The sequence below is a fragment of the Euprymna scolopes genome, chromosome 40 (assembly GCF_053919585.1).
Source record: "Euprymna scolopes isolate OS-2025 chromosome 40, ASM5391958v1, whole genome shotgun sequence".
Taxonomy (NCBI): domain Eukaryota; kingdom Metazoa; phylum Mollusca; class Cephalopoda; order Sepiida; family Sepiolidae; genus Euprymna; species Euprymna scolopes.
Genome location: NC_136521.1, coordinates 4,702,014 through 4,726,767, shown reverse-complemented (window position 1 = coordinate 4,726,767; position 24,754 = coordinate 4,702,014). Strand labels below are relative to the sequence as shown.

The 24,754-nt window shown below is 35.4% G+C and overlaps 1 protein-coding gene across 13 annotated transcripts in view; it reads left to right on the top strand.

Moving 5' to 3' along the window:
* The window catches only part of LOC145265357 (plexin-A4-like), a 1,096,693-nt gene that overhangs the window by 835,486 nt on the left and 236,453 nt on the right, over positions 1 to 24,754 (top strand). For all 13 annotated transcript variants that reach the window (XM_080121138.1, XM_080121137.1, XM_080121136.1 and 10 more), the window contains 2 exons: positions 725 to 839; positions 13,014 to 13,118. In XM_080121138.1, the coding sequence (XP_079977264.1) occupies positions 725 to 839; positions 13,014 to 13,118 (220 nt within the window). The remainder of the gene's footprint in view (positions 1 to 724; positions 840 to 13,013; positions 13,119 to 24,754) is intronic.

The window sequence follows — 24,754 nt, the reverse complement described above, 5'->3', positions numbered from 1 at the left end:
TCGTCTGTAGCTTCCTTAGACTTTTACAGAAATGTTCGCTATTTTGGGGTGAAAGTGGTCGGGGGGTTGCGAGGAGGGTGGAAGAAAGAGAGGAAGGGAACAAGGGGAAGGTGGGAGAGGGCGCTAGGTATGTCGATAGTGTTTTAGTTTTGGGGTTTAAGGAACTTGTGGGGGAGGGTCTGGGAAGTTCATATATATATATATATATATATATAAAGTGAACGTGTCTGTGTGTCTGTCTGTCTGTGTACATTTCCCTACGCAATAACTCTGTTAATTTTTAGTCTACAGACTCGAAATTTGATATACAGGGTACTGAGATTTGGGAAAATCTATGTGATTGGTTTTCGGCCAGAAATTTGGCTGTTAAGGGGGCAAAGTTCAACGATTTGACCTTTGAGAACTCTACCAAACTCCTCCGCCAATTTTTGGTTTAAACACTTGAAATTTTAGATATAGGTTTCTTGGACATGGATCTAACTTAATAACTTGATTTGAACCCCAAACAATAAATGTTAAGGGGTCATAATAGGGGTCAAAGTTTTTAAAAAATTGACCGTTTTTTGTTCTCAGTATACACCTCCAAACATCCGGGTAACGCCAGGAACCCATGCTAGTATATATATATATATAGGAGCAAAGGCAAATGTTTTTATGTTACAATTGAAATTATTTTGTGATTTTTTACATTAAACTAATCCGATTTTTTTTTCTTTGTCTGCAGGTGCACGCACTGTACGGAGAGTATGTTCCCTTGCAACTGGTGTATAAAAGAACACCTCTGTACGACACGAGAAGCACTGCATTGCTCTCTAAAAGAAGTCGTCCGGGGCAGAGTGGTAAGTTTCCTCTCTCACCAATATTTTAATATAATATGATGCAAAAAAAAACTATGGAGACGGGTCAGGGCTCGGAGATCAAAAAAAAAAAAAAAAAAAATGTTGCGGTGTTGCTTATCGCCATCCTATGACGAGAAGACGGGAAACGAGTTTGAGAAAGTAGGATTTGGAAACAAAAAAATGGTGCTGTAGAGGAAGGGCAATCGGGCATGCAAAAAATGCCTGGGCAGCCCCGTCATCATTTTCCAGTAGGGGCACGTTAAGACGATTAGTATTAAATTAACCACTTCACAAAAGCTTAGAAGCTAAAACCTGGAAAAGTGGTCCCTTTTTTTTAATTGCCAAGGACACAAGATTTTAGCCAGTTTTTACCAGTAGGAAGCAATGGCAATGGTCTATATAGATGGAATTGTGTGCACATATATATATATATATATATATATATATATGTAGTCTTTGAAGTTTTTAACCTTTAAGACTATACAAAAAATTACTTTTTATCATTCGTTAAAAAACCATCTAGTCAGTAAGTCATTTAATCACCTGCAATCACTGCATCACCAATTTTTTTTTTTTTCAAGGGATCATCAGTTGTTTACCATGAAACACTGTTTCGGGGATTTATATATATATATATATATTAGTATTGGGTCGATTAATTGGAATTCGTATCGGAAAAATGTATGCCTATTTTCCGATGCCAATAACGATTCTTATATCTTTATTTGATTTTAACCTATTAGTAAAACTAAAATTGATAGATCATCCCTCACATACGGTTAAAAAAATGCTTGCACATTTAACATGTATTTTTTACGGTAATCGTGAAAAATAACAACTCTAGTCTAGCTGAATCCACTGTGAAAAATTTCCCCCACTCTATATCTGTGCCTAAATCAAAACGCGGATTTCATGAGCAAAGCTTCTTTCTTAGAACTGCACGCCTGTGGAACTCTGTTCCGTCTGCCTGCTTCCCTCCGGACTACAACTTGGATTTCTTCAAGTCTAATGTTAACAAATTCCTAATGAACCGCCCCCCCCCTTATTAAACACTTCATAAAATCTCCTCACTAACGTGATGTACTTGCAATAACCCTTATCCCTGAGTGGCTTCCGGGCCTTGATAAGTGGTGATCACTGTGTAAAAAAAAAAAAAATATGTAGAGATTTAGTAAAAATACCGTAATATATATGTACCATAATGTGTGTGTGTGTATATATATGTATATATATATATATATATATATATATATACAGTGTAATCCGAATATTAAAAAAAAAACGAATATAAGAGATTTTCTCTGGTCAATGTACAGTGTGACCCGGATATAAGAGAGCTGTTGTGACCGGAGACGAAGTCTCTTATATCTGGGTTAAACTCTGTGTGTGTGTGTATGTATGTATGTATATATATATATACTAGCAAAAGTACTCGTCGTTGAGTGGGTTCAAAAACAGCCTACAGAAAATGAACTCTGATTTATGAAAGTATGATAGGTTATTAAAAGGAAGGGTTGTAAATTTGGGTTGAATTTGGGGGTATCAAAACCAATGCAAAATATGGTGAAAGTAAAAATAAAATAGATAAACCCCATAATTTATTATACCATACCTGTTCCCACTAAAACCCTGATCACAATAATCTATATTAAAAAACCTTGTTAAACTTTGTGACATATTTCCATTCTATGGAGGTCAGGTGCGAACGAACACCCCATAATTTTATTATACCATATTTCTTCAAACTGAAACATAATTATCAAAGTATACTTACGCAGATAGATATGAAAAGTCTATATTGAAGTTTGTGCCTATTTCCATTCTGTAGGGGCCAGGCGCGAACACAGACCCCACAATTTTATTATACCATCCCTATTTAAGTTAAAACATACTTATCAAAGTATTATGTACATCTATATCAAAAACACTTGTAAACGTTCTTTTTTTTTTAATTTTTAAATGTTTTATTTCCATACTTTGTGGACTAGGCGCGAACGCAAGCACCACAATTTTAATGAACCACCGTTCTGCCAGATCAAACATACCCATTCCTGTGTCTCGATACATCTTCTATCATTATGTGTGATCAGTTTTTTTAAAATAGTCAATCATATAGGAGCCAATTCGTGACCAGACACACACACACACATTCAGCTTTATATATATATATATATATATATATATATATATATATATATATATATATATAATGTGTGTGTGTGTGTTCTGGATTTTACCTTCTCATTCATTGGATTTTTACCGTACCCTTTTTCTCGTTTCCGGCTTTCTTAATCATTTTGAATCCCTATAAACCATAAACTGTCACTGTTTAATAACTTTTTGATGCAAGTATGATTAATTTCAGATTTGTAGTTTTCTTTTTTTGTTGTTGTTGTTTTTTTTTTAATGCATTAACCTGCAAATGTCATTTTATATAATAGTATAGGATGAACGATAAAATTGCCGCCTTAGAAAAGACGACATGATTCCATCTCCATTTAATGAAAACGGGGGTTTTTTTGTTGTTGTTTTTTTTTTTATAAACCATCTACTAGTCGGTCAGTTGTGTACAAATCCCAAGATCGATAGGAGCCTTCTATCATGTTTGAAAGTGACACAATGTTCAACAAGCGAGATCGGAGATGCGCCGCTATACAACTCATGCTCTCTACTAATTCAAGTTGTGATAACAAGACCGTTGCTAGCAGCATCAAAATACATCGCTAGATTGCAACGAATAACAGGAATGTGCTCAAAGTGATGAAAACCAAAGTTTCCGGCCATGGTTATGGTCTTTGATGTGGTTTCAAGTGAGCACCACATCATGTCACCTCACCTCTTCGAAGTTGGCTTGGAAGTTAATTCAAAAGTGTACCTGAATGTGCAATCAGGTGGCCATTGGCAGACCCTAGGTGTGGCAGCAGGACTCTGCGCCATCCATAGTGACCCAGGCTTGGCTTCAGGATGAGTGCTACAACTTTGTATCCTTCTTTCACCTGCCCGCCTCCTCCCCCGACCTCAACCCGCCTCCTCCCCCGACCTCAACCTGCTACCCTACTTTGATATGACCTTAAACTATATCCGATGGGGAGGCCCTAGCTTGAGAGCTTTGGGGAGTGTGGAGCCATCTTTAATTGCCATTGCTCCCAGGTCCACTCTGACCCGGAGTTGTAGGACCTGTTAGGGTCCCAACTATGGGTTAAATAGAAACCGACTTGAAAAAAAACAAAAAAACAAATATATTGTATTAAAAAATATTTCTTCAAAATAATCTATATAATTATTAAATTCAAATGACCTTGTAACTGGTGTTGTAACCCAACATCCGGTTGATGTCTTGCGGTTGCGCATGGATACATAAACAAATAACCAACACGACAATAAAACATTGTTTTATTGTGTACGTTTTCAGCGTCCCAATTGTTTTTTTTTTCGCGTTTAAATTATCCAAATAAACAACTATTAATACTTTCTGCTTTTTTTTTTTTTACATCGTCCATTTCTGTATTACATTTAAGTTATTTTAACGCAATTTTCTTCCAAATAAATCTACTTGAACCCGTTGGCAACCATAAGAGCATTTTACGACGGCGATTTACCCACCGCCTTTATTTTATTTTTTTAATTTATTCTCCATTTTTAATACACCTTTCATGAAAAAAATCATACATTTTTTCTACACTACCAACATGAATAAATAACCTCGAAAATGTTTTTTTTAATTGCGTTACAAATAAATAATCAACGCGACAATAAAACGTATTGTTTTACTGTGTTTGTTTTCACCGTCCCAATTGATTTTTTTTGCGTTTAAATAAGAATATATAGAAATTTGAATTTAACTTAAAGTATTATGACATCTGTTCAGTGCACATTTACCTATAAGTATGGCAAACCACTTATAATGGCTGTAAGTTTTTTTTTTTTTTTTTTTTTTTTTTCAAAAATAATCAATTATAATAAACAGAACGACTCATAGAAATCTATGTATATTCTTTTTTCATTTTAATATACTTTCATAGAAATATTTGTTATGCCGCAAAAAACTATTTTCTTTACGTCACAAGTGTCACGCTCATACATTAATTCCATAGCTAATATAACATACTGACCCAACGGGTCACGGGTAGTCTAGTAAATAATAAAATTAAATGATCTGAAAAGGGTTGATATGCCGTAAAACAACCAACCGTACATCGAGAACCTCACCAACATGACCTCCAACAGCACCAAAGCAAACCTGATCGCCGCCAACCGCCAAGTATTCGCCGAGCTCCTATCAGCGCTTGTTGAAAAGGCATGCACACACAGTTTTGGACGTGTATTGAAGGTGAAGGCGGTTACATTAAATACGTGTCGGCTCTACTTACATAATCGAGTTACCTGAATTGATATTTTTTTAAATAAATGTTTTATAATAAAGCCGTAGTGTTTTGTTTAGAGCGACAACTTTTATATTTCCATCCTGTAGTAGAGGTAGAGATAGATACGAACCTGATAATAACATTTTGCTTAAAGCACTTGTCAGTATTAGAATAAATAAATAATTGCTAAAAATGTGTTTTGAGTCGTCTGTCGGTCATGTAGCTTGCGAGTTTCACAAATCTCTAGAGATTTGAGGAGAGAGAGAGAGAGAGAGAGAGACCAACGGAATATTGGTAATGGTTGCTGAAAGATCATTTTAATTACTCTCCCCACCCCCGGGGAGGAGACTAACAAATCTTTTTTTAATAATTCCGTGATTCAAATGAACTCTGGTTCCCATTCTCTTGGGTAATTTATTTCGTTGTTTGAAAGTGGTTTTTTTCCATCTGCTCCGCGGCGGTAAACATTTTTTTAACGGCTGATTATTTTTTAATCGTATTAATTGTTTTCCAAAATTTTCCCCAAAGTATTATTTTTATTTTATCCCCCCCTCCCCTCTGCGACAAAAGGAGGGTGGACCTGTAACTTCACCCTTGTCCGTTCGTCCGTCCGCACTTTTCTCAATAACTGCGCCTTGGAATTTTTTTTTTTTTTTAATTTTGCACAAACATTAAACATGATATGAGTAAAAAACGTAGCAGCACGAATTTTCCGGGAAAACTCCAGTTGCCCCCTAGGAGTGCCTTTCCGGTAAAAATGGCTAAAATTGATACTTTTGTGCTTATTTAAAAAATTGATGCCTTGAATTTTTCTAAAACTTTCGAAAAAATTGTAACTAACTGATTTCTATATAATTTTGTTTGTCTATACTTCGCGATAACTCTTGGGTATGCCCCAGAGGCTCTTTTAGGGCTAATAAAAACACTCCATTTTTGGGACTATTTTACTATATTTGTCCAAAATTTTATGTGAATGTCTATTTAGCAGTTTTGCATGGTGCTGAACTCAAATTTAAATATGTTTAGGCCTTGGGGACATTGGGAGCTAAATGGAGGGGGGTGGTTAATGATGGACTGTATATTAAGTTTCATGTCTGTAGACCAGAAACTGACGGAAGAGTTTGGTCGGCAAAAATATTTTAAACAAATATATACGCATATATAAATATATATAGAAAGCGGTTTGTGTTTATTATAACCTTTTTACGCAAATATTACGCAAGTATAAATCATGTAGAATATCTGCATTAATATAATTACGCGTAATAGTTAACTAAAGATGATCATCTCATAAGAGAACCGAAAAAAACTAATAGGGAATTAATTAAAATGAATGTTTAAAAGAATATGCAAATTAGCTAGATCTTTTGCAATTCCATGATCCATATATAAGAAAATTGTATTTTCTTTTAAATAAATAGAAAAAAAGGGGTTTTAATATGAATATCAATATACAAAAATCCAAAGCCTATAGGAGTATAGATATATGTACGAGGTGGCTTTAATAAGTTCCCAGATTTTTTTTGTACAGGCATTTAAAATTTTCATAGGTTCATATGAACAGCTACAGCAGGAATTGTTTAAAAGAATATGCAAATTAGCTAGATCTTTTGCAATTCCATGATCCATATGTAACAAAATTGTATTTTCTTTTAAATAAATTGAAAAAAAGGGGTTTAATATGAATATCAATATACAAAAATCCAAAGTCTATAGGAGTATAGATATATGTACGAGGTGGCTTTAATAAGTTCCCAGATTATTTTGTACAGGCATTTAAAATTTTCATAGACTCATGAAAATTTAGTATGTTATTGCTATGCATCTATGAGATGACTGGCCAATCTTTTGGATGAACAGCTACAGCAGGAATTGGAATACACCCTACCAAAGCCTTCATATGAATTGCAATACACAAAAAAAAAAACCCTAACCCTACCAAAGCTTGATTGTCACAGTTGATGAATTGCAAAAATGCAACTTGGACGTGAGGACACTTCAGAAGAACGATATGCAATAAAATTCTGTTTTAAACTTGAAAAAAAAAATGCAATACAAACGTATGGAATTCTTCAGACTGCTTTTGGACCATCTTGTATGAATCGAGCATCAGTTCTTGAGTGGCATAAGAGATTCAAGGAAGGCAGGGAGTCTGTGAGAGATGATAAGAGGTGTGGAAGGAATAAGGAAGTCAGAACACCAGAGTTGATTGGCCAAATAAAGAATTTCATGGATAAGGATCGTTGTGTGTCTATAGAGACAGTAAGGTCACAGTTTGATATCATCATGGGACCTATACACACAATTATTCATGAGGAATTGAAGATGCAGAAGATTTGTGTGAAGTTTATTTCAAGGGTGCTCCGTCCTTGTTGCAGACTATTTAACCAAGATTGGCATCAAGACAGTTCCTTTCCCACTCTGTAGTCAAGACCTTATTCTCTCTGACTTTTCGTTCTTTGCTTATTATGAGACAGTTGAAGGAGTGAAAGAGGCTGTGACGGGGGTCATTACACGCTCACGCAGGAGAACTTCCGCAAGAAATTTTCAGAAGTTGTTAGACCCGTACAAATGCATTGCAGCCGGAGGAGATTACTTCAAAGGGGACTAGAGGTTCATGTGTGTACTATGAATATGAAAAAGAGTCTGGAAATTCATTGAAGGTGCCTTGTATGTCAAAGTTTCTGAACTAAGATAAACAATGATAGTAATTCTTACCCGATGGGTCACAAATACGTCTAGCAGATATCTGAAATTGAAAAATTGTTAAATCGGCTTCCGGTTTTGATCCTTAGGGTCACCATGAGTTGGCCTTTCGTATCGCATGCGATGGCTTCAAGTGAACTTGAACACACCATTCCAAGAGCCTCGGTCCGTGCAGGCAACCACTGCCATTTCCGAAGAATATCGGAGAAACAAATATCAGAAATGCCTGCCGAAAGGTTATTTTAATTACGGACTATTTTAAGGTTCTTGCTTACGGGTCAAAAAACAAAAAAACAAAAAGACTTGGCAAATTCTGTGGCATAAATGAACTTTGACATTTCTTTTAATAATTTGTCATTTAAAATATTTTCTACCAGCGAATCCACAAATTTGAACAAATGATTTCTTGTTGTTTCTGTTTTTGTTTCCTGGGTAAAGGTGTACCATAGCTAACCATCGAGGAATCGAAAATAACTAAATATGTTTCGATTTCTTTTTACTATTTGTTAGCGCAAAGATCAGAAAACATTATTTGCAGGAAAGAAAAAGCTAATTTTTTTTCTTTTGCCAGTGGAAATGTGTAGCATTTGACAGCCATAACCAAGTTAAAATCTTCAAGACAGTCATATTTTAATTTAAAATACGGGATGGACCGATATAATTGTCGCCCTAGAAAAGACGACATGATTCCATTTCCATTTAATGAAAACTGTTTGGGGGGGGGGGTGCATACCATCCACTAGTTGGCCAGTTGTGTAATAATCCCAGCTCGTTTGAAAAGGCCCGTTTGATGATTGAAATAAATTTATGAGATTGGGTTAAGGTTAGTGTTTTATTTATTTATGTATTTATTTTTTAACCGTTATACATGCGCTATTGTACAATGAGTTCTCACACCCAGGATTTTCTACAGAATCTCAAATAACAAATCATAAACGTAATATATATAACTAGCACTTTGGAGGTGTATGTTGAGCAAAAAAACAAAAAAAAAACGGTTAATTTTTTTTTTTTTAACTTTGACCCCTATTATGACTCCTTAACATTTATTGTTTTGGGCTCAAATCAAGTTAGATCATGTCCAAGGAACCTATACCTAAAATTTCAAGTGTTAGACCCATATGGGAGAAGTTTGGTAGAGTTCTCAAAGGTCAAATCGTTGAACTTTGACCCCTTAACAGCCAAATTTCTGGCTGAAAACCGATCACAAAGATTTTCCCAAATCTCAGTACCCTGTATATCAAATTTTTAGTCTGTAGACTGAAAATTGAGTTATTGCGTAGGAAAATGTACACACACGCACACGTTCACTTATATATATATATATATATATATATTATAAAACTCTGTAGACCGTCCGCTCTTGCCTGCATTTTCTACTGACTGTTTTCCTCCTACCTCTAGCCTTCGTCTTTCTAAAATTAATTCCCAACTATTACATTATCCCTCTTGCTATCGGTATCAAACCCCAGTGTACATCTGTCAGAACTTACTTCTGCAAAAAAAAAAAAAAAAAAAAAAGAAAAAAGTAACATTCAACTGCAGCCAAGAGTTTTTGTCTAATTCAAATCATGTTGGTAGCTGAATACTTGATGCTTCGCTAGGGCTATCAAGGGTATTTTTTATCGTGACGTCATCACTAGATGGGTTGCCTACCACAGCTTAAGAGAAGCTCATCTACCATTGAGAGAAGGATAGACCACGCCAGTTTCTCAACCTGGTATTTTTACCTCGTAGTACATCCCCTCGCCTTCACAAATGGTCACCCATCTGGTACTGGCCAGGCTCAACGTTGCTTAATTTCGGTGATTTTTTAACATGATTGTGCCGTATTACTTCTGCCAAAGAGATACCCTCTCTCTTTCTCTCTGGCACACCGATTTTTTTATTGGAAAAACCGACTGCATATCATTTGCATATTTCCCTCCAAATCTCGTTACCTCACGTGACAGCCAGTCCATAAAAAGCAGGAGCGGACATTTTTTTTTTTTTTTTCCTTTATCCCTTTCCTGAAATGGACAGCACGTTGTACAAGGTCAGGTTTGTACTACATTTTTATCACATATTCATAGAATTACATGTATTCTTCAGAATTATCGGATGTATTACCTGCTTCCTTTGTTCCAGCCCGTTTAACTCGGTCTAGTGGTCTCCATCAGTTTGCTCTTTTGATAACCCCGTTATAATTGTTGTTGGCGTCCTTCCGTCTAGATAGATGATGGAGAATCGCGTCTGAAGGTTATCATGAGTGGTGGCAACTGTTGCTGTGGCGTAGCAGACCGATGCGGGAGCTGCAGATTCTGTTGCACTGCTGTGCCAATGCTGCTGCTGATGCTCTTCTTTTGCGGCTACCTCTCTTCTCCTCCCATTGTTCATCTCTTCTCTCCTCGCTCAGCTAGACACGTTCCTTGATTTTGACCCTTCAGGAGTTATGGTCTGCAGTATAGTATTCAAGGTCAACAGGGTTGATGTTGTCGGATTTTAAGTCCCCTTTGCATACATCCTTAAATCTGAGAAGTGGTCCACCGGTTTGTCTACTACCGGCTAAGAGCTCGCCATGCAGGATTCCTTTGGAGATTCAGCCATCCTGCATGCAAACGAAATGCTCTAGCCAGCGCAAACGTCTCTGGGAGAGGAGGGCAAACATGCTTGGAAGATTTGCTTTGGCAAGAACATCGTAATACAGCTTCCTATTCCAGTAGCTTCTTTCTTCTGGAACTCTTTCTGCTGACTGTTTTCCTCCTACCTATAGCCTTCGTCTTTTTAAGATTAGTCAATAAACATCTCCTGTCTTTGAAAAAAAATCACTTTTCATTCTTTTTAACCCCTTACATCAAATGGCTTTACGCTTTGTCTAGATTTTCATACGCAACATAATCATCCAGTTAAGCATTGGTGAGCCTGGTCAGTACTAAAATGAACGACCATTTGGGAATACCAGGTGCTGTATGTGCTCTCTGTTTATCTCGGCATTGTTTCCAGTCATCCTGGACTTCTCCTGGCTACTGGAATAAAGCAGTGAAGAATCAGGAGAGGAGTTGGGTTAGAGATTACACAATCCTTGTTTCACAATTGTCTGATATGTTACCTGCTTCCTTTGTTTCAATATGTTTGACTTGTCAATGGGTCTTCATTAATCCACTGCTTTGACGCCCTGTTATAATACAGCTTCCTATTTCAGTAGCTTCTTTCCAAGAACTGCAAACTTGTAGAACACTGTTCCTGTTAATTTGGGTAGTATCAAGATTAGGTCAATAGGTATCTCTTGTCTTTGCAATAATCAGCTTTCAATCGTTTTTTTTTTTCCGAGTCCTTACGTCAACTGGATTCATGCTTCGTCTAGAGTGACTTATATTAAAAAAAATGACATCTTGAACGTAGCTCTAATTTTATTCTTGAATTTCTAATGGAATTTGCGGGTTTCTCCTTACTCTAGTGGAAAATTTCGTTTTTTTTTGTTTTTTTTTTTTCACCATTATTTATACAGACCAACATTAAGTCTTGCTACTGTATACGCATAAATGGAGTCTGCTGAAAAGATTCGCATAGTAAAAGTACAGTGAATAGATCGAATCAAGATCATTGATTCCCCTCCTTCCACGGTCACATCCATGTAAATTCAAATTGCATTTTAAAACTATAAAACTAACAAAGCTGCTCGTCGAACAGTGGATCAAAGGGTTTAATGCATTAAACAAATTATTGTCTTAAATGTTTTCTATGAATATTCATCACTTTTGTAAACGAAATCATTCCCTTATGCACGGATTTGAAAAGAAAAAACCTTAATTCTCTCTCTCTCTCTCTCTCTCTCTCTCTCTCTCTCTCTCTCTCTCTCTCACACACATACCCACATTCATTTCTCTTTCACCATCTTTTCGCCTTTCTCTCTTCTCCCTTTGGCCTTTCTCTCTCTCTTCTCCCTTTGGCCTTTCTCTCTCTTCTCCCTTTGGCCTTTCTCTCTCTTCTCCCTTTGGCCTTTCTCTCTCTCTTCTCCCTTTGGCCTTTCTTTCTCTCTTCTCCCTTTGGCCTTTCTTTCTCTCTTCTCCCTTTGGCCTTTCTTTCTCTCTTCTCCCTTTGGCCTTTCTTTCTCTCTTCTCCCTTTGGCCTTTCTCTCTCTTCTCCCTCTGGCCTTTCTCTCTCTTCTCCCTCTGGCCTTTCTCTCTCTTCACCCTCTGGCCTTTCTCTCTCTTCTCCCCCTGGCCTTTCTCTCTCTTCTCCCCCTGGCCTTTCTCTCTCTTCTCCCTCTGGCCTTTCTCTCTCTTCTCCCTCTGGTCCTTCCTTCTCTTCTCCCTCTGGCCTTTCTCTCTCTTCTCCCTCTGGCCTTTCTCTCTCTTCTCCCTCTGGCCTTTCTCTCTCTCCTCCCTCTGGCCTTTCTCTCTCTTCTCCCTCTGGCCTTTCTCTCTCTTCTTCCTCTGGCCTTTCTCTCTCTTCTCCCTCTGGCCTTTCTCTCTCTTCTCCCTCTGGCCTTTCTCTCTCTTCTCCCTCTGGCCTTTCTCTCTCTTCTCCCTCTGGCCTTTCTCTCTCTTCTCCCTCTGGCCTTTCTCTCTCTTCTCCCTCTGGCCTTTCTCTCTCTTCTCCCTCTGGCCTTTCTCTCTCTTCTCCCTCTGGCCTTTCTCTCTCTTCTCCCTCTGGCCTTTCTCTCTCTTCTCCCTTTGGCCTTTCTCTCTCTCTCTCTCTCTCTCTCTCTCTCTCTCTCTCTCTCTCTCTCTTCTTCATGTCTCTCAATTCCTTCCTCTCTCTTTCTTTCAATGCAAGACGGATTTCACTATTGATGTATTGCAATCTATGAACTTTAGAATGAAGTCAAATGTGTGTGAAAGGTGATAACGTACGCACAAACATGAAATTACTTTAACGCATCACTACATAAAGTATCCCTAACCCAGTTTTTCTTTAAATAATTTTTTTTTAAATCTCAAATCCCCCCCCCAAAAAAAAAATCTCAAAAAAAGAAGACTTTTTTGTATTTTATTTTCACCGATCGAGCGGTTCCTTCTGTAAAAAAAAAGGGGGGACGATTGGTGATAACGTACGTATGAATATCAAATTGCCTTAGCTTATCTGAATTATTCCTAACGTCGTCTTTTGTTTTCAATTTCAGAATGCTGGAACCGAATATTGTCCACGAATAGATTTCAATACGCCCGTCATTCCTGTCGCATCGAGTACAAAAAAGAATGTCTCTTTAAGAGCCGCGAACCTAAAGGTAAGCAAATGATTGCTTTATGGTTTTTGGTACTGGTGTAGCTTTTGAACCAGGCGTAACTCGGCGTTCGCTCGGCTTTCTCCGGAACAGGGACATGACGGCAACAAGCGGATTATGCCGAGAGTCGCCGATGAAATCATAACAACGCTACGTAAAAGAAAATAGCAAAATACTAAATGTAGAAACATAAAAAATAAAAACTACCGTAATTTTTGTTAATAACTGTGAACAAAAGGTCAGAAGTGAAAAAATAATTTTTAAGCAAATATTAAAAAAAATTCAAAAGAACAATGTTTTTTTTTTTTTAAACAAGTTCGTTTGCTTTAAACTGTTATTCTTTTTTTTTTTTTTTTAAAGGAAAATTGAAAAAAAAACATTGGTTTTCAAGTTTCTGTGTCTTTTTTATGAGGAAAATTGGAACAGCCCTATATTTTTTTTTAAGCAAATATTTAAAAAAAAAAAAAAAAAAAAGTTAAAAAAAACATTTTTTTATTTTTAAACAAGTTCATTTACTTTAAAATGTGATTCAATTTTTTAGGAGGAAAATTGAAAAAAAAAAACATTGGTTTTCAAGTTTCTGTGTCTTTTTTTATTAGGAAAATTGGAACAGCCCTATTTTTTTGTTTTTTAAGTCTCACTTTTTTTAGGGGTAATCGGGTTTTAGTTAGGGTTTTCTTTATTTCATTTATTTTTTTTTAACATTTTTTGGTAAAAAACAAAACAAAAACACGGTTAAAATAAAAGCAGGTGGGTAGGATTAAAAAAAAAAAAAATTTATAGCTGAGACATAGCGAAGAAGGTTCTAGCCCGGATTGCTGTCCACTGTCGACACTTTACATTCACATAGATGTGTTCTCCATGAGTGTTGTGTAAATTTAAAAACTAAAATACCTACGTTCCTGATATTAAAATATATTTATGAATGCTCTGACGAATTGCAAGCACTTGTACCCCCTCGACGTAAATACCCCCGACAAGCAGCCAAATCCCCCCCCCCTTCACAGTAAAGATCCCTAGATGTAAGAGAGCTTTCTACTCCAGTAGTTTCTTCCCCAGAACCGCTAGACTTGGGAATTCCCTTCCGGATCCTTGCTTCCCCAACTGTACTGACATGCAGAAGTTCAAGTGTAACGTGAAGCGACATCTTGCTGACCAACTCCCTACATAGTACCCCTGGTGCTTATCTCCCTGATAGTAGCCCCCTACATCAAAGTGGCAATGTGCCTGGTTTGGGGTGAAAATGTAATATATATATATATATATATATAAAAGTGAACGTGTCTGTCTGTCTGTGTGTCTGTCTGTCTACATTTCCCTACGCAATAACTCTGTCAATTTTTAGTCTATAGACTCGAAATTTGAAATACCGGGTACTGAGATTTGGGAAAATCGATGTGACGGGTGTCAGCCAGAAATTTGGCTGTTAAGGGGTCAAATTTCAACGATTTGACCTTTAAGAACTCTACCAAACTCCTCCGACAATTTTGGGTCTAGACACTTGAAATTTTAGATATAGGTTCCTTGAACCTGGATCTAACTTAATAAAGTGATTTGAGCCCGAAACTATAAATTTTAAGGGGTCATAATAGGGGTCAAAGTTTTAAAAAATTAACCATTTTTTTTGTTTTTTTGCTTTTTTTGTACAGCATACACCTCCAAACACCCGAGCAACGCCGGGCACCCCTGCTAGTATATATATAGAAATGGTAATTCATAAAAACTGAAGAAAGTGCTCAATACTGTTGTAGAGCAAATATGCGTTTTATTTTTTATTACCGTATCTTTCTGTGAAGTTGCATTATTGTTTCGGCTACCCGACCGGTTTTTTTTTTGGGGGGGGGGGTTGCCGTCTGTAGCTTCCTCAGACTTTTAAAGAAACGTAAAAGTCTGAGGAAGCTACAGACGGCAAAAAAAAACGGCCGGGTAGCTGAAACAATAATGTAACTTAACAGAAAGATACGGTAATAAAAAATAAAACGTGTATATGTCACCGCTGAAGAGCAACACATGGATTCTATATTGTATTTTTCAATTTACCACTATGATGAGGAAAAAAGATTAAAAAAATATAAAATTCTGATGATTGCGTATATCGTCGAAAAACGTATATCATACGTGTTTTATTTTAACTAGCACGCCACCCGGTATTGCTCGGTCATAAAATATGCATAAATATTATATTTTAATTCATCCATAAACTAGGCCATGTGCGTGCGAGTATTATGCTTTTTTCTTCTTCTAAACAGTTTACTTTTTGCAAATAGCAAAAAATAGCTGAGATCGAAACTAAAACCTAAAGTCAGTCAAGTACGATAGCCATTAGACCAGCTTGATAAAAGGGTTTCTCAAGCCTACTTATTCTTAACATAAGTTATGTCATGTGACCGATTCACGCATGCGCATTCGTGAAACAGTTGTCAAACAGATAAAAATCCGATCACGCTCCCCCCACACGTTCCAATTTGTTCATTTTCACCCCTGAACAGCCCTTTTCCCGGAGGAAAACGGGTTAAGAGATTTTCCACGTGTCTGATTACCCTATATACTAAATTTCAAGTTTGTAGATAAAAAAGAATCGTTAAGTATATAGGTTGAGAATTGTCTTCACACACGTCTTCATTTTTATAGATATATAGATTTGTCTAAGGCTGTGATACGTAACTCTCCCTGAACTTTTAATGGAATTTTCCACTGACTCTTGGAATTTTTTAATCTATTTTGGTAAGCATTGAAAGCTCACTGTCATAGAAGAGCGCGCGAAAAAAAAAAAAAAAAAAATTGTATGATCTTTAATTAAAAAATATTTTTTTGTTATCCTTATTTTGCTATCATATAAAAATCACTGTGTGTGTGAGTTCCTTTCTTATAGGTTCCGAAACGGCTGAGCCTGTCTTTTGCAAATTTCACACAAAGTTAATTTATATGTCTGGCAGTGTTCTTAGATATGTTTTGTACAGAAATCCGTCCAATAAATACTAAAAATACTAATATCCCCCACGTACCAATTTTTCAATTTTGACCCCTTAGTAGCCTTTTCTTTTTTCAGATGAAAACGATTAAAACGTTTTCCATATGTCTAACTACGCTATATATCAAATTTCAAGTCTGTAGATTAAAAATCCATTGAGTATATAAGGTGAGAAGTGTCCTCACACACACATTCTCATTTTTATATATAGATTTAAACAACACGGAGAACATAACTTTGATATTTAGCTAAAATAATTTTCTTTTTCAATTTGTGTTTAGAAAAAAAAAACACAAAAAAAATCCGTGATGTAAAATTTCCCATCATGCACTTTTGTTTGTGACTTCCTGTTCTGCACTTTAAACAGCTGTCGGGTGCACCAGGAATTGTATTGTTTACGTAAAGACAATTCTGTTTGTGATTTTAAATTCCTGACATTTTTTTTTTTTAGACAACCCCCCACCCTGCTCTTCTGCCAAACGCCCGGAACCCTTCCCTAGAAGAAATATTCATTCGAAATGACGAAGCAAATTTTTCGTCAAATCGCAAACAATTATTATTGTCAAATCTTAGAAAAATATGTGGAAAATGTCTGCAGACAATAATTCCAAATATTCACTTGGAGATATTTTCTTTGTGGATTAACGATGAATTTTAAGTAAACACACGAAATAATTGCATTCGTTTGCAATGTTATTTAATCTTGAAACACACATACACGGCATAATTACGTATGTGTGTCAGTGAGGGACACACACACACACATCTATGTATGTGTATTTGAGAGAGATATATGTATAAGAAAGAGAGAGATACACACACATAGATGTGTGTATATATATATATATATATATATATATATATATATATATATGTGTGTGTGTAACTACTTCATTTACTCACATAAAATTAATATACGAAAGTATAGATTTATGCGTAAACTTTAAGTATTTACTTCAAAAGTGCTCAATACGTAGGTAGAGCTTCATGAAAAATTTGCTATCCTGTACTTTAAAGAACCCCAAAATCTATTAAACTGTAGAAGAGAAATAGCAAATAACCGTGTTCACAAAATAAAATTTATATATATATATATATATATATATATATATATATATATATACACACACACACAGAATCACTACCAATATAAACAATTGTCAAAAGTTATCCAACCATTTCTCATTTTCTTCCACCTATTTTAGTAGATAGATTCCTCTTTCTTTTCTTTTTTTTTTACATGATAAATGATAGGCAAATAAATGAAACCACTCGGACGCTGATGTTTAGGACAAATTTATTTCAAATACTTTTTTGTAAATTTCTATTTACATCTCTGTTATTATTTATCGTAAGTGAATGCATTGAGCTTTTTCATTTAGTAAGAATTAAGATATAAATTACAATATTTATATTCGATTTTGGAATTAGCTTTTTCCTTGATTAGTAAATTCTCCCTAAATATGTATAGATATATTTGTAATCATCGACATAGTCTTGTTTCGTTGTATCACAACTCATCAGTGTTGCTAGACTAGCACCTCTCCAAAGCCAAGGATTGAACCTAGAACCGTCGTGTTGACAGTTGGTAGTTCTCCCATTGAACCACGGAAGCGATGCCCGCAAATAACCTGTCCGAATGTCTATTTAAACAAACATCGGCTACTACTTTTACAGTGCAAAAACCGTCTGTTTGTAAACAAACAGCTAGCTTTGCATATTTAGGCATAAAACTACTTGATGTAAAGAGGTTATATATATATATATATATATATATAACCTCTTTACATCAAGTAGTTTTATGCCTTGTCTGGAGAGTTTTTCATGGAAGAAAAGCAAAACAAAGTCCCGGTAGAGATAGAATAGTTTCAAAGTAAATTTCTAAAAGCCGTCCAACACATGTCAGCTACTAAAACATAGGCTAAATAGAATATGCTGATGTTAATTACGTTTCCTCATCCGAGACTCCGGATTACAAGAACGCTTAAAAGAGTTAATGAAATAGAGAAGAATGGATTCCCGACCTCGGGCCCCCGCCCCACCCCCCGTAACGCTACTTTATCTCTCCGTTCTGACCCATCAACCGTAATTTCCAATCCCGCCGCTCCGTGAAGCGTAAACTTTGCTCTGTAATATGGAAATAATGGTCATATTTTATTAATTCGTTTCGCCGTGGCATTTTGGAACCGCCAACCTTGCGTGGCCATCGTCGATATATCTTGGTTTATTAGGGGCAGATTGGATGGGTGGGTCTGGGTGTGGGTCTGTTTGTTTTGAGAGCCAATTCAACTCTTTGGCATTTATTCCCTCTGGGTTTGTTGCTAACCGCATTATGTGACTGATATTGAAGAATGGCGCACGTCGAACAAACAAAGCTTTCGGTTTTTTTTCTATGGTTTTGTGGATGCAATTAATTACATTGTCATAATGCTTATCTTTGAAGGGACTGCTACGTATCAGAAATGCAGCATATTGAATCGTATTACGTATATGTAAAGTAAATATATATTATATTCATCTATATCTATTTACTAGCATATTGAATATTATATATATATATATATATATATATATATATATATATATATATATATAAATTAATTTAAAGGAGATTAGAACAATAGTCTAAAGAGCTGAGTGTATTTTAATGTAACAGTGAAATTACTAGTTTAATTAAAATACAGAAAATAGAAAGTGCTCGTTGTAATTTAGATATATAATAAGCTCGATAGTTAAATGTCCTAGAGCTAATACAATATTAAGTAATGTGATTGATAATTTAAAATTTAAAAATCAAATTATAATTAAATTAAAAATCCGCTTCATAAGAACAACAAAATCAATTATCTGATATTGATTTTGTTGTTGTTCCTTCTTATGAAACGGATTTTTAATTTAATTATAATTTGATTTTTAAATTTTAAATTATCAATCACATTACTTAATATTGTATTTATTTATATATATATATATATATATATATATATATATATATATCTGTCAACTAGCATATTGAATCGTATTACATATATGTAAAGTAAATATATATATTATATTCATCTATATCTATCTACTAACAGGCCGCCCGGCGTTGCCCGGTCGTAAGATACGCTTAAATATGATATTTTAATTGATGCAGATTATGTATTATTGTAGAGACAACTCTCTATTGATCATTATATTAAACCTAATATATAGTAATGAGATAAAAACTATATATATATATATATATATATATATATATATAGTTTTTATCTCATATATATATATATATATATATATATATATATATATATATATATATATTATTAATTCTTTAATATTCATAATATACTTTAATTTTACCATCTTGGATTATTTTGGGAAATTTAATTGTAATTTTTATTATACACACACACACACACACATATATATATATATATATATATATAATATATATATATATATAGTGTGTGTGTGTGTGTATAATAAAAATTACAATTAAATTTCCCAAAATAATCCAAGATGGTAAAATTAAAGTATATTATAAATATTAAAGAATTAATATTTATAAAGTTATCTCAGCCAGATGTAAAAGCTCAATAAAACCAAATAGGAGATGGAGCTTATAATACGAGCAAACAGTTAATAAAACATGTTAAAAAACATATTTAATCTGAAAAGGAAACACTAGATAAGTTGATAGTCCTTAATCCGTTGAGTTTCGAGGGTAGGAATTAGCAAAATGCGGGATCGGATTTTGCATACAAAAGTATTTGATGAAACTGCAAGTAAGTCAAAGATCTTACTTGATAACAAAAAGTGAAGCAGAGGGAATATGGCGAGGAAAAAGGTGATTACACGTGAATGGATAGTCTGGTGAAATGTAAAGTTTTCCTTGGATTTTACTTGTGCAAATGGAAATTCTTTTAACTTTCTTGAAGTTATACATTTGGATTTTACCGTCACTGGATTATTTATCTTCCACCAGATTTTCAGATTAAATGTTTTAACTCATTACAAAGTGTTTTTTAACATGTTTTATTAACTGTTTGCTCCTATATATATATATATATATATATATGTATGTATATATGGCAATTAAGCTACACAGAATATTCCACGTTTCATCCACACTACGTTTCATCCACGCTTAGTGTGGATGAAACGCGGTATATTATGTGTAGCTTAATTGCCATATATATTTTATAACCTATGTATTGAGCACTGCTGAAGTAAATACTTAGTTTACGCATAAAATTATACTTCATATATTAATTTATGTGATTAAATGAAGTAGTCATATATATAATATAACTTGGGTGCCATCAGCTGGAATCGAAACCAAAACATACAAGTCTCCCCCAATATATATATATATATATATATATATATATATATATATATATATATATATTAGTTTTGGGACGATAAATCGGGAATCGGAAAAATCGGAACTTTTGGAGGCATTGGAATCCTTGAGAATAACTTGTGGCATTCTCTGGAGTCTGAGTGACAGCAAGTCTCCCCAGATTTCCAGTACTCTCCACCTCTTTCGATAACCTTTGCAAAAGAATTTGCCTCATCATAATAGCTGCTTACCATTGATTTCTCATTGGCGGCGACCGTTGGTTTTTACTGGAATTTGGGTGGCAAAAAGACTCCCCAAGGCCCCAGTCCACTTTGCAGTCACCCAGCAGAGGTTTGACTAATGCTTTCTCTCCCCCTCAGTCTTTCCATCCTCCTTAAGCCTCCTCCTTTATTTGGTGTGGCGTCAGTTTTTGGTGGCACACAGAAAAAAAAACCAAATGAATTGGGGAGAAAGGTAAGGGGGTTAACTTACAAATATACAGTTTTATGCTCCTTTGTGTTTTACGTCTGTATTACATCTTGTATTACATCTTGTTTTACATCTTGTTTTACATCTTGTTTTACATCCTGTTTTACATCTTTTTTTACATCTTTTTTTACATCTTGTTTTACATCTTGTATTACATCTTGTATTACATCTTGTATTACATCTGTTTTACATCTTGTTTTACATCTTGTTTTACATCTTGTATTACATCTTGTATTACATCTGTTTTACATCTCGTTTTACATCTTGTATTACATCTTGTTTTACATCTTGTATTACATCTTGTTTCACATCTTGTTTCACATCTTGTTTTACATCTTGTATTACATCTTGTATTACATCTTGTATTACATCTGTTTTACATCTCGTTTTACATCTTGTATTACATCTTGTTTTACATCTTGTATTACATCTGTTTTACATCTGTTTTACATCTTGTATTACATCTTGTATTACATCTTGTTTTACATCTTGTATTACATCTTGTTTTACATCTTGTATTACATCTTGTATTACATCTTGTTTTACATCTTGTTTTACATCTGTTTTACGTCTGTATTACACCTTGTTTTACATGTTTTACATCTGTATTACATCTTGTTTTACATCTGTATTACATCTTGTTTTACATCTGTATTACATCTTGTTTTACATCTGTATTACATCTTGTTTTACATCCGTATTACATCCGTATTACATCTTGTTTTACATTTGTATTACATCTTGTATTACATCTTGTTTTACATCTGTATTACATCTTGTTTTACATCTGTATTACATCTTGTTTTACATCTGTATTACATCTTGTTTTACATCTGTATTACATCTTGTTTTACATCTGTATTACATCTTGTTTTACATCTGTATTACATCTGCAGCTCACTCCAATATATATATATATGTCTGTAGTTTGTTGCTACACAGTCATGAGCATGTTTCAGTCTACCAGTATTTACCAACTAGAGACCTCATCAGGCAACAACCCTTATTTCCGAAAACGGAATTCAAAAAAAGTTTTCGGAAATAAGGGTTGTTGCCTGATTAGGTCTCTAGTTGGTAAATACTAGTAGACCGAAACATGCTCATGACTGTGTAGCAACAAACTACTGCTTATGTAAAGACAAATGTAACTTGCTCTACTTCTGTATTGAGCACTCTCGTATGAACCTCGTTATATTTCACTGGTTAACCTACCTTTGGAAAATAGCAACCTCAGATTATATTCAAGCACGTCTGATTGAGTACGACAAACTTATTCTTTTTCCCGATTTCTTTTAGATATCTTTTCAATTCGCAGAGCGGTCTTATTTATTTCAGCTGACATGTTGTATATTATGGCGCCCAAAAATTGTTGTTCAACCATATTCTTCTTAAGCGCTTTCTATCGGTACAGCCGATCGTCGTCCGGAGCGATTGTTGTTGTTATCGTTTTCTCTTTTCTCTTTCAATAACTAAGAAGAAACTAATTAAATAAAATATAAAATAAGACAATCGAAATTAAAAATTAAAAAATTCGCCCCTACACCCACCTTTTATAACCAATAATAAAATAAAAATAAAAACTATAAACAACACCAAGCCTCAAAGAAAATAACTCCAACAGTTATTGAGAAAAGTATGGACGGACGAACCGACAAGGATGAATGTACAGGTTCATCCTCTTTTTGTCAGGGGACCAAAAAGGAAAAAAAAATGCAGCACCAGCTCGAGGAGAAAAAATGTCGACGTCGAAGAGAATGGACGTGTAAGAGAAGGCGAGAAACGGGATGGCTGTGACCGGCATCTGGTAAGAGGAAGGAGAAATGCAGATCAGGCTAAAATAGATATGTTGGCAGCTTTTGTGAAAAAAAAAAAAAAAAATGATGAGCCGGATTTTTATTTATTCACTGTTTGTTTGTAACGTCCACGTTAACCTCTGTTGACAGCTGATAGGCTAATCCTGTCATCTTGTCCCGAGTGCTTTTCCGGAAACTTACCGTATGCTGCCGGAAGATGCCGACGTGACATAAGGTTAGGTTCTGGATCAGTAACATAAGAAAATATTCCTTTTTGGTCCTCCCACAAAAGGAGGATGCACCTGTAAATTCACCCTTGTCCGTTCACCTGTCCTCCCTTTTCTCATTAACTTCGCTTTGGAATGTTTTGAAATTTTGCACAAACATTAAACATGATATGAGTAAAAAAAAAAATAACGGAACTGATTTTCCGGTAAAACTCCGCCCCCACCCCTAGGGATGCCTTTCGAGTTAAAATGGCTAAAATTTACACTTTTGTGTTTATTTAAAAAAAAAAATGATACCTTGATTTTTCTAAAACTTTCTGTAAAGTTGTAACTAACTGATTTCTACATAATTTTCTATGTCTATACTTCGCGATAATTCTTGGGTGTGCCCCAGGGGCTTTTTTAGGGCTAATAAACACACTCCATTTTTGAGACTATTTTACCATATTTGTCCCAAAAATTTTCTGTGTATTTTAGCAGTTTTGCATGATGCTGAACCCAAATTTAAATATGTTAATGCCTTGGGGACGTTTGGGGCTAAATGGGGGGGTGGGGGGGCAAATGATGGACTTAGTCCTTTCTTTTTTTCTTTTTTTTTTGCATGGTGCAGAACTCAAATTTACATACGTTAAGGCCTAAAACTGCACCGTTTGTTCATTTTCACCAGGAGTTGGCGTCACCTGAGGACTTTTGGGGCTAAAAGGGGGGGAGGGGGCAACTGCTGAACTTAGTAATTTTTTATGCCTCTTCACTGTGCACGCATGGGGCACCATGCATGCTTCACTTGTTGTAATCTCAGTCCTCTTGTTATGTTCTTCATCATTCTGTTGATAATCTATCGATTACCCACTCCCTTAACACATCGCCAAATTTTTCCTGTCTACTTTTTATTGTTCTGACAGTGTGTTTCGCGGTCTCCTCTCCTTCAATTGCTAATATTTGTTTTTCCGGCATCTCGGAGAGCGGATCTCCGTTGTAAACAAGCCGAACTTATTATTCCTTTGTCCGACGATGATGCTCCAGCGGATTTGTTTCTTCATCCTCATCTTCTTTCGAGTGTTTGCACGGGGAAAACGTATGACATTGTTATTATTTTTCCATCTTCATCTCCATCCCACCTCCATCCGTTTTAATACGATTACCTCTGGAGATGGTACACGTTCGACGTCCGTCGCTCTGACTGCAAAACAGATGCCAACGTAACTGCGCATGATGAAATTAATAATCTTCTCGTTTTTCTTTTCTTTCTTTCTTTTTTTTTTTTTTTTTTTTTTTACCGGGTCCAAGAAAAGTAATAAGTCTTCGACACCTAACCCTAACCTCTGCAAGAGGATAGGCCACTTGCATCGGCAAACAGGCTGTGTGTTAATGAACATCCCCGGACTATGACTCTTGTTAAAACCGAAAGAAGGAGAAATGGACTATTATTGTCATATTTGGGCTGGTGCATCTGCTACTAGTCTCTCGCTCCTAGACAAGGTTCCAAAGAGTGTCGCCAACCTGATAGGTCCTGAACTGTTATCTGAGCTTCAGCCTCGGTCCCACCGACGAAATGTTGCATCCCTCTGCCTGTTCTACAAGTACTTTAACGGTGAATGCTCCGACGATATGCAAGCATTTGTATCCCCCTCGATGTAAATACTTCCGACAAACCCGACAAGCAGCTAAATCCCACCCCTTCACAGTAGAGATCCCTAGATGTAAGAGGACTTTCTACTCCAGTAGTTTTTTTCTCCAGAACCGCTAGACTTTGAAATTCCCTTCTGTGTCCCTGCTTCTCCAACTGTACTGACATGCAGAAATTCAAGTGTAACGTGAACCGATATCTT